Source organism: Salvia hispanica, chromosome 5 (genome assembly GCF_029641045.1).
Source record: "Salvia hispanica isolate PSC_SH4W2 chromosome 5, Shi_PSC_v1, whole genome shotgun sequence".
Taxonomy (NCBI): Eukaryota; Viridiplantae; Streptophyta; class Magnoliopsida; order Lamiales; family Lamiaceae; genus Salvia; species Salvia hispanica.
This window is the reverse complement of record NC_142696.1, coordinates 21,056,060-21,066,598: the sequence shown is the minus strand read 5'-3', so window position 1 is coordinate 21,066,598 and position 10,539 is coordinate 21,056,060. Positions and strand designations below refer to the sequence as shown.

General features: G+C 36.8%; 3 protein-coding genes across 4 annotated transcripts; 1 reads left to right on the top strand and 2 right to left on the bottom strand.

Annotated features, from left to right (window-relative positions):
* Nucleotides 1–451: 451 nt before the first annotated feature.
* LOC125186883 (Excinuclease ABC, C subunit, N-terminal) lies at nucleotides 452–2,306 on the top strand. Its single transcript, XM_048083367.2, has 4 exons — nucleotides 452–668; nucleotides 765–903; nucleotides 1,259–1,392; nucleotides 1,480–2,306. Exons 1-4 carry the CDS (start codon nucleotides 496–498, stop codon nucleotides 2,198–2,200), a joined length of 1,167 nt encoding a protein of 388 aa, XP_047939324.2. The 5' UTR covers nucleotides 452–495; the 3' UTR covers nucleotides 2,201–2,306.
* Nucleotides 2,307–2,468: 162 nt separating this feature from the next.
* On the bottom strand, nucleotides 2,469–5,542 carry LOC125186882 (SOS3-interacting protein 1). Of its 2 annotated transcripts, none has more exons than XM_048083365.2 (2): nucleotides 5,274–5,542; nucleotides 2,469–4,365 (listed from the first exon to the last, which is right to left on the bottom strand). In XM_048083365.2, exon 2 carries the CDS (start codon nucleotides 4,010–4,012, stop codon nucleotides 2,588–2,590), a length of 1,425 nt encoding a protein of 474 aa, XP_047939322.2. In that variant the 5' UTR covers nucleotides 4,013–4,365; nucleotides 5,274–5,542; the 3' UTR covers nucleotides 2,469–2,587. The 2 variants fall into 2 exon arrangements, with proteins under 2 accessions (XP_047939322.2, XP_047939321.2); XM_048083364.2 differs by having other exon boundaries at nucleotides 2,469–4,346.
* Nucleotides 5,543–6,368: 826 nt separating this feature from the next.
* On the bottom strand, nucleotides 6,369–8,088 carry LOC125186884 (cationic peroxidase 1-like). Its single transcript, XM_048083368.2, has 4 exons — nucleotides 7,817–8,088; nucleotides 7,551–7,742; nucleotides 7,306–7,471; nucleotides 6,369–6,960 (listed from the first exon to the last, which is right to left on the bottom strand). The coding sequence occupies exons 1-4, from the start codon at nucleotides 8,033–8,035 to the stop codon at nucleotides 6,572–6,574; spliced, it is 966 nt and encodes a 321-aa protein (XP_047939325.1). The 5' UTR covers nucleotides 8,036–8,088; the 3' UTR covers nucleotides 6,369–6,571.
* Nucleotides 8,089–10,539: the final 2,451 nt, after the last annotated feature.

The window sequence follows — 10,539 nt, the reverse complement described above, 5'->3', positions numbered from 1 at the left end:
TTAAAATTAAATCAGCTGCAATTTCAATTCAAAAATCATTGAATAAAAATAAAATAGTTATTGATATTGCGCATAATCAACTTTGTAATGATTTTTGAATTGGTATTGCAATTCAAATAAATAAGAAAAAATAAATTTTAGTTAAGTTTTGAAGTCTGTTAAATAAGGATATAATCAAAGAATCTCTTAAATCAAAATGTATTAGTATAAGAACCTAATGAAATAAAAAAAAATTGTAAAAAGATCCAATGAAACAAAACACATTAGTAAAAAAATTTAATAAACCACAAATTTGTATAAGAACATGACGTGGTCTGCCAATTTAATTATTTGTACTACTCATTTTAACAACCTCTCCAAAAAAGCCCGATTCAAAATTCAAATTCAATAAACTGAAAAACAGAAAAGAAAATATAGTAAATATTTATATTGCAACGGTCATATTTTTTTACGATAGAAATGAGGGTATCGATCGGATGAGTTGGACAGTAAGGCATGGGGCGAAGAAGAAAGGCAAAAGAGCCCCAAATCCCTGCGGCGGATCAAATCGGCAGAAATGGTGAAGAAGAAGAAGAAGAAGATGATGATGATGATAAGGGATCGGGCTTCTTCGCCTGCTACTTGCTCACTTCTCTCTGTCCCCGCTTCAAAGGCCAAACATACATCGGGTAGGATTCCGATTTCGATTCCGATTCCGCCCAATTCAATCTATCGATTATCTAAGCTTCAAACATAATTTTGTCGATTTAATTCTGATTCTACAGATATACTGTCAATCCACGACGGAGAATTCGTCAGCATAACGGCGAAATAGGGAGCGGCGCGTGCCGCACCAAGAGGAAGCGCCCCTGGGAAATGGTGCTCTGCATCTACGGCTTCCCTACTAATATCGCGGCTCTTCAGGTTCTTCTTCTTTATCTTTGGAGATTTTGTTTCTGAAATTAAAAATAAAATATTAAAGCGGAGTTTGGGGGTTTGGTCCTCTTTCCGTTTATAAGCTTTCCAAATTGGTTAATTTAGTTGTTTCCATATACAAATCGCGAGTGATTTTGTTTCAAACAACAGTCTGATATTTCTTGATGCATAAACTGATCATTTTGTAATCCATTAATTTATTTGTTGAAGGTTTTTGCAAGGGTATTTATATGTAATCTAATGATCTGTTGCACAATATACATGCCTGCTTATCTGCTACAAGCATTTGAAGTAACAGCACTACTAAATGAATTTGAATTGATGAAAATCTGTTTTGTGGCAGTTCGAGTGGGCGTGGCAACACCCGTTAGAATCTCTAGCGGTCAGGAAGGCGGCTGCAGGTTTCAAATCGATATCTGGACTTGCAAACAAGATTAAACTGGCCTATACAATGCTAACCCTTCCTCCCTGGCAAAGGTGTGAATACTTGCGAGTGTTCTTTGTTTTTGTTTTTAATCCCGTCTGTAATCTCAATTTTCTATGGTTTTTGTTTCACTTTGTCAGTTTGGACCTCACGGTGAACCTATTCTCAACAAAATACCGACTGCATACCTCCGGCTGTCCAGCCTTGCCCGAGCAGATGAAGACCAAAGTCAGTTCCATGGACGAGTTGCCATGTTACAATGAAAATGTATGTATAAACGATGAATGGGATGATTTTGAAAGTGAGTGCATTTTGCATGAACTGAAAGAAAAAGAATCAACTGGAGCAATGAGGGAACAAGAAGTTCACAATTCTCCTAGCTATCATGTTTCTGAAGAAAACTTTAACCAGCAGATAAACCATGCTAGTCCTGAATCAACTGGAGCAATGAGAGAACAACGACTTCACTATTCTCCTAGATATCATGTTTCTGAAGAAAACTTCAACCATCAGGTAAATCATGCTAGTCCTGAATCAAGTGGATGTCAGGCAAGAACATGGGTGGGATCTCAATCCAATTCGTCCCCTGCCAGAAAATTGTGTTCACCTTCTAGCTCCTTGTTTGCTGAAGAGAAACAGAGTCCAGGGTTAGGCAAGCCAACTACAGTATCAGATGAGCCACAAACTGACGGATATCGAGTGTTGATCAGTACTGACATCAGTGGCCACGACGTGGAGGTCATTGATCTTTTCACGCCTTCACCTTGTTATATGGAAAAGTCAGGCAGCAAGAAGAGGAGAAGGCGGCCGAATCTGGGCCCTGAGGTGATTGACTTGACTAATTCTCCCATCTTTGTATAATTAGTGATGATGTAAATCCATAAACATAATGTATTATTCATTAAGGTTGTATTTCAATAAGCATGATTTGTTGTTGAAAACTTGAAATGGTATCACAGTTCGTATATTTCTCTTCTTGTTCAAAATTAGATTGTTAATTAGTCCAATAGCATATGAGATGTGACCAACCTTACCACTTTTTTGGTGAATTAATAATATGGTTTTTAACAAAATTCGATCTCATAAATAAAACTACACTTAGCAACAAAAATTCAAGTTATGCACAGGATCATGATTTATGTGTTAAACAAAAAAAATCATTCCAATACTCAATAGTTACCTGAATGCTACATTCGAATAAAAAAAATAAAGTAGGAGAATGCCAAGAAACTTGCCAGTTGGAGAAGATCAAGGCAGTTGTTCTTGCAGCAGCAACAGCTGCTGCTGTAAGTGATCTTGATTTGGCTGCTGCTCCGAATGTTGCTCCTGCGATGATGATGACGATGATGATGGCAGTAGGAGCTCGTCCTGTTGCCGGTTGGGCTCGGGGTGAGGCTGTGGTTCGCCTTGCCAAGCCCAAACAATGTCTTGCAGGCCAGGTCTAATAGACTCGTCAAACATATTCTGATACTCCAGCGAATCTCCACTGGTTTTCTTGATCTCAACCATATGAAAGGCTGGTGTGAGCATGAAGATCTCTGCATCAATCGACAAATACCCCTTTCTACCTTCTTCGGTTCCTTCAAACTTGAACAACCCAGCGTCCTTTTTACTTATCTTGAGCTTCATGCGCTTGGCGAGTTCTTCCAGCTTCGATATGATGACAGAGGCGGGCTTCAGTGAAATGAATCTAGCTTCTTTCTTTACTGAAGGCTCCTCAAACAGTCTGGATAGGTCGAATCCAGCTGAGAGGGATATGATATCGAACGCATTAAGGTTCGCGAGTCTGTTGTCTGGGGATGTACTGTCGTGCTGGCTCGTGGACGTGCTGCTTTCAGCATCGTTGCCTTCTAAGTTAGAGCTCAATCCCATCTTGAACCAAGTGCTTTCCTTGATCTTCGCAATTGAAGCCCGAGTCATTGGATTCGGATCCAATATTCTTAAAAGCAGCCTTCGCGCTTCGGGAGAGATCCATTTAGGGCATTTGAAGTCGGCCTTCCCGATCTTTCTGTACAGCTCCATCAAATTTGAGCTATGAAATGGAAGATATCCAGACAGCAAAACAAAAAGAATCACCCCACAAGACCAGATATCGGATCTGGTGCCATCATAGCCCTTCCTGCTGATCACTTCAGGGGCGACGTAGGCAGGTGTCCCACACGTCGTGTGGAGAAGACCGTCTTGGCGCCTTGATTCTGCTAGCGCGCTCAAACCAAAATCGGAGATCTTCAGATTCTCATTCTCGTCCAACAATATGTTTTCAGGCTTCAAATCCCGGTGGTAGACGCCCCTGCTATGGCAGAAGTCGACTGCATTTATCAACTGATGGAAATATTTCCGTGCTAGATCTTCCTTTAGCCTCCCTTTCGCGACTTTGTTGAATAGCTCGCCTCCTTTAGCGTATTCCATCACGAAGTAGATCTTTGTCTTGGTAGCCATCACCTCGTAAAGATGAATAATGTAAGGATGCCGGACCAATCTCATAATCGATATCTCCCTCTTGATTTGATTTATGATCCCCACCTTTGTAATCTTTTCCTTGTCTATAACTTTAATGGCTACACTCTGTCCCGTTTGTAGACTCCTTGCGTAATAAACTTTTCCAAATGTGCCTTGCCCTAATAACCTTCCTAACTCATATCTATGCATCAACACATTACTCTTACTATCCATACTGAGAAACTACAGAAAAAAAACACTATAATAATCTATTCCTTATTCGCCTTTGAAGAGTTAAATTATGAAGGCCGTGGAACGTGATGAAGGGCTCAACCATCTTCACCCAAGATTCCTATCAAAGAAGCGGGGAGTTCAGTAGTTGACAATGATCTTGAATAAAAAGCATGCACGCTGTAAACTCTATCTTCTTCACTCTCGTCCACGTGAACGAACAGCAACTCATATAAGGCCAAGTCTTTGTAATCCTTGGAATTATGAGTCCAGTTCTGCAAGAACATTTTTCAGCATACCCCAACTCCTCTCTTTCAGAAGACCAGTAAGGGAGAAACTGAAAAGTTCGGTGATAACTTAATCAACGGTACCATGTTGTTAGAAGAGGAATTTCACAGAATCAGTTAAGCTAAGCATAGACAGGAAAAACATGAAATTGGAGAACATTATGAAGATTTAAAGTATGCAAGAGGTGGAAAAAGATTGATTGTATTGATAATAAAAGCACAGATCCTGATCAAGAATCATTTATACTACTTAGAAACATAGCTAGTGACTCTTCTTGAAAACCAACCAAATCTAAATAATGTGAAGAAGCTATACTGTTATCATTTAAAACGTTAACAACATCAAAGTGCCTTACATAATTACATGCTAATCTGAAAATGGTAAACTCGATTCTGAAATGGAAGAAATACTATGCAATAATTTTCACTCATTATACCTTTAAACAATCGAATGTATGTATGAATTGAAGAAAGTCCTCAAACTAGTTTTTTTTCTACTAATGCCCATATTCAATTTCTAACTCCACATTTTCCTCCCACCCAATTTCTTATTCAGAAATGAATTTGGGGCAATCACCACTGACAAGAAATACCTAAATCATCATGGTGTTAAGGGGATTCCAAATTTTCCAATCACCACGATTTTAATAGTTATTCTCATATGCTGCAACTAGAATTAAAAAGAAAGAAGATATGATTCAGTTTTGAGACGATCAAGAAAAAGGCTAGACTTTTCCCATTATTGAGTATGAACAACGAATGCCGACCAAAAACATGAAAAGAAAGTGAAAATGAAAACACAAAATTCACTCAAAAATAAGACAAAATTACATACCATTTAACAGAAAATATCAGAAAACACCCAAAAGAAGAGGCAGATATCAAAAAAAACAGAGGCGCCATTGGCGAGCTAAAATCAATCATTCGATCGCATCCATAGATTGGTAAGGAATCAAGAAGAATCAATAATTGGTTACCTTGATTTGTGTTTTCCCCGCGCAGAGAGAGAGAGAGGGAGAGAGAGAGAGCTCGTGATGTTGGTGTAAAGCTACGCTGTGAGTTGTGATTGCAAATAAAAGAAGATCGAATCTGAGTTCGGTATTGTGTCCCCAGAACTGTGGACGCCACCAATTAAACGATCTCTTGTACAAGTTATTTCTAAAATTCAAAATGTTTTATACAATTAAAGCTTGTGTTTATCATAATTTGATTTATTGAATTCGAATAATCATTGATTTGCAAATTAAAATATCGGAAATTAAATATTATTACAAAGATTCATTATTAATGATGTGAAGAATATGTGACCAAATTAGGCGAATTTGAGTTCGAGGAAGATCTTGACTTTTATGATTCCATTTCCAATTTTCCATGGTAGATTTTGAAGCTAACAAAACGACAAAATAGTATATACATGCGTACTTGTGTGGCCTATGCAAAATTATTGTAGACCTGTAGTAATCCCTCTACTCCAAGGAAAGATGTCACATTTGTTGAACGACACGAGATTTTAGAAAATTTTGTTCTGTGTGTTAAATGAAGAGAGAAAATATAATTTTTATATTTATATGAATGAGAACTTTTTCTAAAAAGATAAATACAACATATTTTACGGGATACACTAAAAAAGAAAGTGTGACATCTATGGGACTGGTGAGTATTATTCTATTTCTACCGGAATATATAGACCAAAAATAGGTAACTCTAAAGTTTCAAAGTTACCGATGTCAGATCATTTTTTTCACCATAGGTATAATTTTTATAAATAATACTCCTATGAAATCATTAATCCTTAAAAAAATGGTACTTCTGAAAGGTGTCAGAGTATATAGATGCCACATAGTTATAGTCTTTATGGTGCAGCTCTTATTTAAACAAATAAGGCCACATGTTATGCTATTCAACTCATATAAAAAGGAAAAGGAAATAAATCTAAGTCTTTGTCAATAGTCATACACAATGTACACATGTATACATTGGTGTCACTCTCACCCAACTTAGATAACACCTGACTTGGGCTGGGCCATGTAACATAGGCCCAAACTTATTGGGCTTTTCCGCTGGGCTTTGCATAAATCATTGAATGAGAAACCTTCTCATAAATCAAACCACAAGTACATAATACTATAACAATTAACAAGCATAACTATAATACAAATTGTTGCTTTCTTGAGCTTCCGGCTTCACTACATATATAAGATTAAAATCACTCTTCACTCATTCAAATCCCTTATTTTTATAATTATGATATAATTGAGTTGGTAATTAAATCTGATTAGTTGATTTTCCTGCAGTTGGTTCGGATCTGACCGTCGGTTCCTGTGAGAGGGCTGAGGCCCCCCATCTTGATCATGGCAGTGGCGAAATCGGCGAAGAATGCCGGCGGATTATTAGTGTAGGCGGTGACGTGAGTGTCGGTGGAAGCGCTACCGCTGAAGAGCTCCTGGTCGGAGTGCAGTAAGCCACGGTTGGCCTGCAGATTCTTGAAGTAGGAAGTGTCGAACGAGACCGGGCTGGTGGAGTCGAGGGGGGAGAGAGTGTCGTCGCTGCCGTTTAAGGGGCAGTTGGATTTGAGGGAGGTGGCGAATGAGGCGTAGATGTTGCTCTCGTTGTAGATGCGCCCTCGGAACACCGAGCATCTTGCTTGCCCTATTGTGTGAGCGCCTGTTGCATTTCCATACATCATTATCTATAAAGCGGTCTCATTCATTAAAGTGTATCTGATACGTGAAGGAGAGATCAACCAACATCTCAAATTTAATTAGTCATAAAAAGAGTGGCTCATTAGGTATTAAGTTGATATCTCTTTACATGCAAATATTTCAATATTTTATAACTAAAGACAATTTTTTTGGTCAATTTAGGATGTTAAGTACTACTATGTGTTTTTGAATATACCATCTACGTTTTTAAAAAAAAGTGTTTTGCGCTCTCAATTTTATTTACATTTTTCAACGCAAGTAATTGCGTCTCAAATTTTGTATATTTATTAAGATAGTTTGTTGTTACCTGAAAGGGCAACCAGTTCTTTGGGTGTAAAGCCTTTGTTGGAGAAGGCGGAGATGAGGTCGGCTACATCCAAGGATGGAGACGGGATTTCTGAGTTGGCAGCGTCGTAACTGGCGGTGGTGGAATCCCTCCGCCCTAGCTGAACAGCCCAAGAAGGTCCACTCAACTGCAAAATACATACATATATAGAGAGTTAGTTATGTTGTGCGAGGAAACTTATACTAGATAGATAGATAGATAGGTACCGCGACAACAGAATCGCGGGCAGCAAGGGCCAATATATCGGCACAAGAAACGAGTTGAGGGCAGATGGCTTCGAGCTGGGACTTGATGGAGTCGATGACCTCAAAGCCCCTCAGCGAGTTGTTATTGGGGCCTGCGGTTTTCTCTCCGGTGAAACTGTGGGTGTCATCTAGAAGAACCGATGCATCGCATCCCTGTTGATTTATTCGATGTAGTTAGTTAATGCATGGATTAACTTGGCAATTAGAGAGAGGGAGAGAGAGCGTGCATTGACGAAGCAGTCGTGGAAATGGAGGCGGAGCAAGGAAGCTCCGATGCCGCGGTCCTTGAGAATAGCTGAGTAGACAGCAGCTTTGATGGTGGTGAGAGCTTTGGGGCAAGATGTGGCGTAGGGGTTGTGTGAGGATAGTTGGGCTCTACATATCAACATCTGCTGCTGCAAAACTAACATCATCGCTATCATTACTGACCAACGCTTCATTGCCATGCTTGATTCTTAAACTACTACCTATAAATTGATGGATATTTTGTGGTGCTGAATCTTACTCCAACATGGCCTATATATAGTAGTAGTTGCGGCCATCCTCCCATTTCTTATCATATACTACTACTACTACATTAGCGAGGCATTAATTTCATTAGTAATTAGTTTGGGATTAGTAGAACTGACTATCATTTAAATTTTTCCATTTTTTTCCAATTTATTACTTTGACTTTCATATACCAGGTTATAATTATCCCACAAATTACTAAACTATGGTTTATACTCGTAATTTAATTAACAAGTTTCATTTGCTTAGCAGGCTGATATAAGCAACTCCAAGATACGTTTATTTTGTGGCAGAATGTGGAATTAACTTTGACATGTTCAACTGCAGTATTACTAGGAGTATTATATATGATTACTAAACTGGAGCCAAAATTATGTATTACTACTAATATTTATTAATACGTGAATTAATATTCTGATTTTTAATCCACTCTATTTCTAGGTGAAAGAATCATGCATGGTTTTCTTTTATATTTTTTAGAATTTGGCATAACACCAAATTTCATTGGTCAATAGCTAAATTTGTATTCATAGATAATTAATTCTGAAATCTACTATATTTCCTTTGTCCCGATTATGATTTTTGAGATGAATATAAGGATTTATGATTTTTATGGTAAGCTTGAAAAAAAAAAGTTACAAGGATTTCTATCTCATTCAAAGTGATAGTACATTTTTCATTTTATGTAGTCACATTTTAATTTACATGTTTCCTCTTAAATGAAAATATCATTTTCTCCATTTTAATCTCTATTCACTTAGGGGTTGTTCGGCACACTACAAAAAAAACTTATCTTTTAAAGACATAAAAATTAAGACACAATTACTAGCGTTCGAAAATATTTTATTAATAAAAATAATAATTTAGGATGCAAAAGAAAACGTCCGTAGGTTAAGGGAAGAGTATCTTAATCTTTTGCTTTTTTAGGAAGCTTTTATTTGTGACCCATAATTTTAAACACAGTTTACGAAGCGTTGCTGGTATAATAGCACTAAAAAGTGTCCTTATTCATTTTTTTTGTTGTAGTGGCAAGATTTATATCCCGAGATTAAATATCTATTGTGTTTAGTTCATGACATTGAATCTTACAACTTAATTTTAGATGAATAATCATGTGATAATTAGTGATAGTCACACCCCTCTAACTAAAATAATTTCACAACTCAATCATAGATGGATTATCTCATACTAATAATTAGTCATGACAACATAACAACACCTTAATTCACAAAATAACATTTTATAAAAACTGATCGGATAGAAAACACTCCCCTTTGGATGGGAGTACCGTGGGTCGACAGAGTTAGGATGAGATGATTATGGGATCCTAGTTATGTGTAAATTAAATAACTAGTTACTTAACAACAATTTTCTAATTAGAATATAATAATAAAATAAATACCGCCCAATCTATAGATGCGTTATCAAGTTTGAAACTGCAAACCATAAAATGGTGGTGGTGGTGGTGGTGGATGTCGTTTTCATATTTTGACTATACATTATATACATCGTACTTTCTGCCTAAAATTTTCTCATGTTGTAAATTACATGATACATTCGTCTTTTACTTTAATTAGTTGGAGATCATTATATTGTTATATATAATACACAAGAGATTTTATAATGACTATTTCAATCCCATGAGTGAATTAGCTACTGATTTAATATAGAAATACTAACTACAGGTATCAGCCGTGTAAACACATTAGTAATATTTATTGTCCTTGTAGTAGATTTGCAAGCATGCATGGTGACAAACAGTGAAAAATTAATACATTTGCGTGATTACAATTAGTGAAAATTAAAATCAAAACAGGAATATTGAATAGTAGGTGAGCATGCATATTTCTCTTTGATGTACTATGTAGTTAATGCGTGGAAAACCTAATTTTATGAAAGATCCCCTCCCAAATTGTATGGTTAGTGGAGCCCAAAACAATTCTTGAATAATTATAACTGAAAGTGCTAAAAAAATAGTAGCGTTTGACTATTCAATGTGAACAAGATGTCCTCAGGAATCTGATCATTATATTACTGAATACTATTCCTTGTCTCTTTCTACTCTACAATTGTGAAATTCCCCCGACTCTGGACGCATCTAATATGAGGCTAAGCAATTTATATATTCCATCCGCTCCGACAGAAATAGGCTAATTGTGGATTGCACGAATTTTAATGCGTAATTGATAAAGTAAGAAGAAAAAAAATAGTTGAAGTAGTAATATAGTGGATGATATGATCCATAAAATGATAAAGTAAAAAAGGAGATAAATGTTTCCAATATGGACTATTTCTATGAGGCGGACGAAAAAGAAAATTCAGCCTATTTTTATGGGACGGAGGGGGGTAGTATATTACTATTGATTAATTTGGTTATGTAGAATTAATTTCTCCACATAAGTTATAGGTTAACCTTATGTTAATCATATCAATTTGGTTA

Coding starts and splice junctions, on each gene's coding strand:
- LOC125186884 (XM_048083368.2), bottom strand. CDS start 8,035: ATGGCAATGAAGCGTTGGTCAGTAATGATAGCGATGATGTTAGTTTTG. Junction 7,472..7,550: donor CCCGCGATTCTGTTGTCGCG/GTACCTATCTAT, acceptor TGTATTTTGCAG/TTGAGTGGACCTTCTTGGGC. Junction 6,961..7,305: donor AGAACTGGTTGCCCTTTCAG/GTAACAACAAAC, acceptor GAAATGCAACAG/GCGCTCACACAATAGGGCAA.
- LOC125186882 (XM_048083365.2), bottom strand. CDS start 4,012: ATGGATAGTAAGAGTAATGTGTTGATGCATAGATATGAGTTAGGAAGG.
- LOC125186883 (XM_048083367.2), top strand. CDS start 496: ATGGGGCGAAGAAGAAAGGCAAAAGAGCCCCAAATCCCTGCGGCGGAT. Junction 669..764: donor AAAGGCCAAACATACATCGG/GTAGGATTCCGA, acceptor CTGATTCTACAG/ATATACTGTCAATCCACGAC. Junction 904..1,258: donor CTAATATCGCGGCTCTTCAG/GTTCTTCTTCTT, acceptor GTTTTGTGGCAG/TTCGAGTGGGCGTGGCAACA.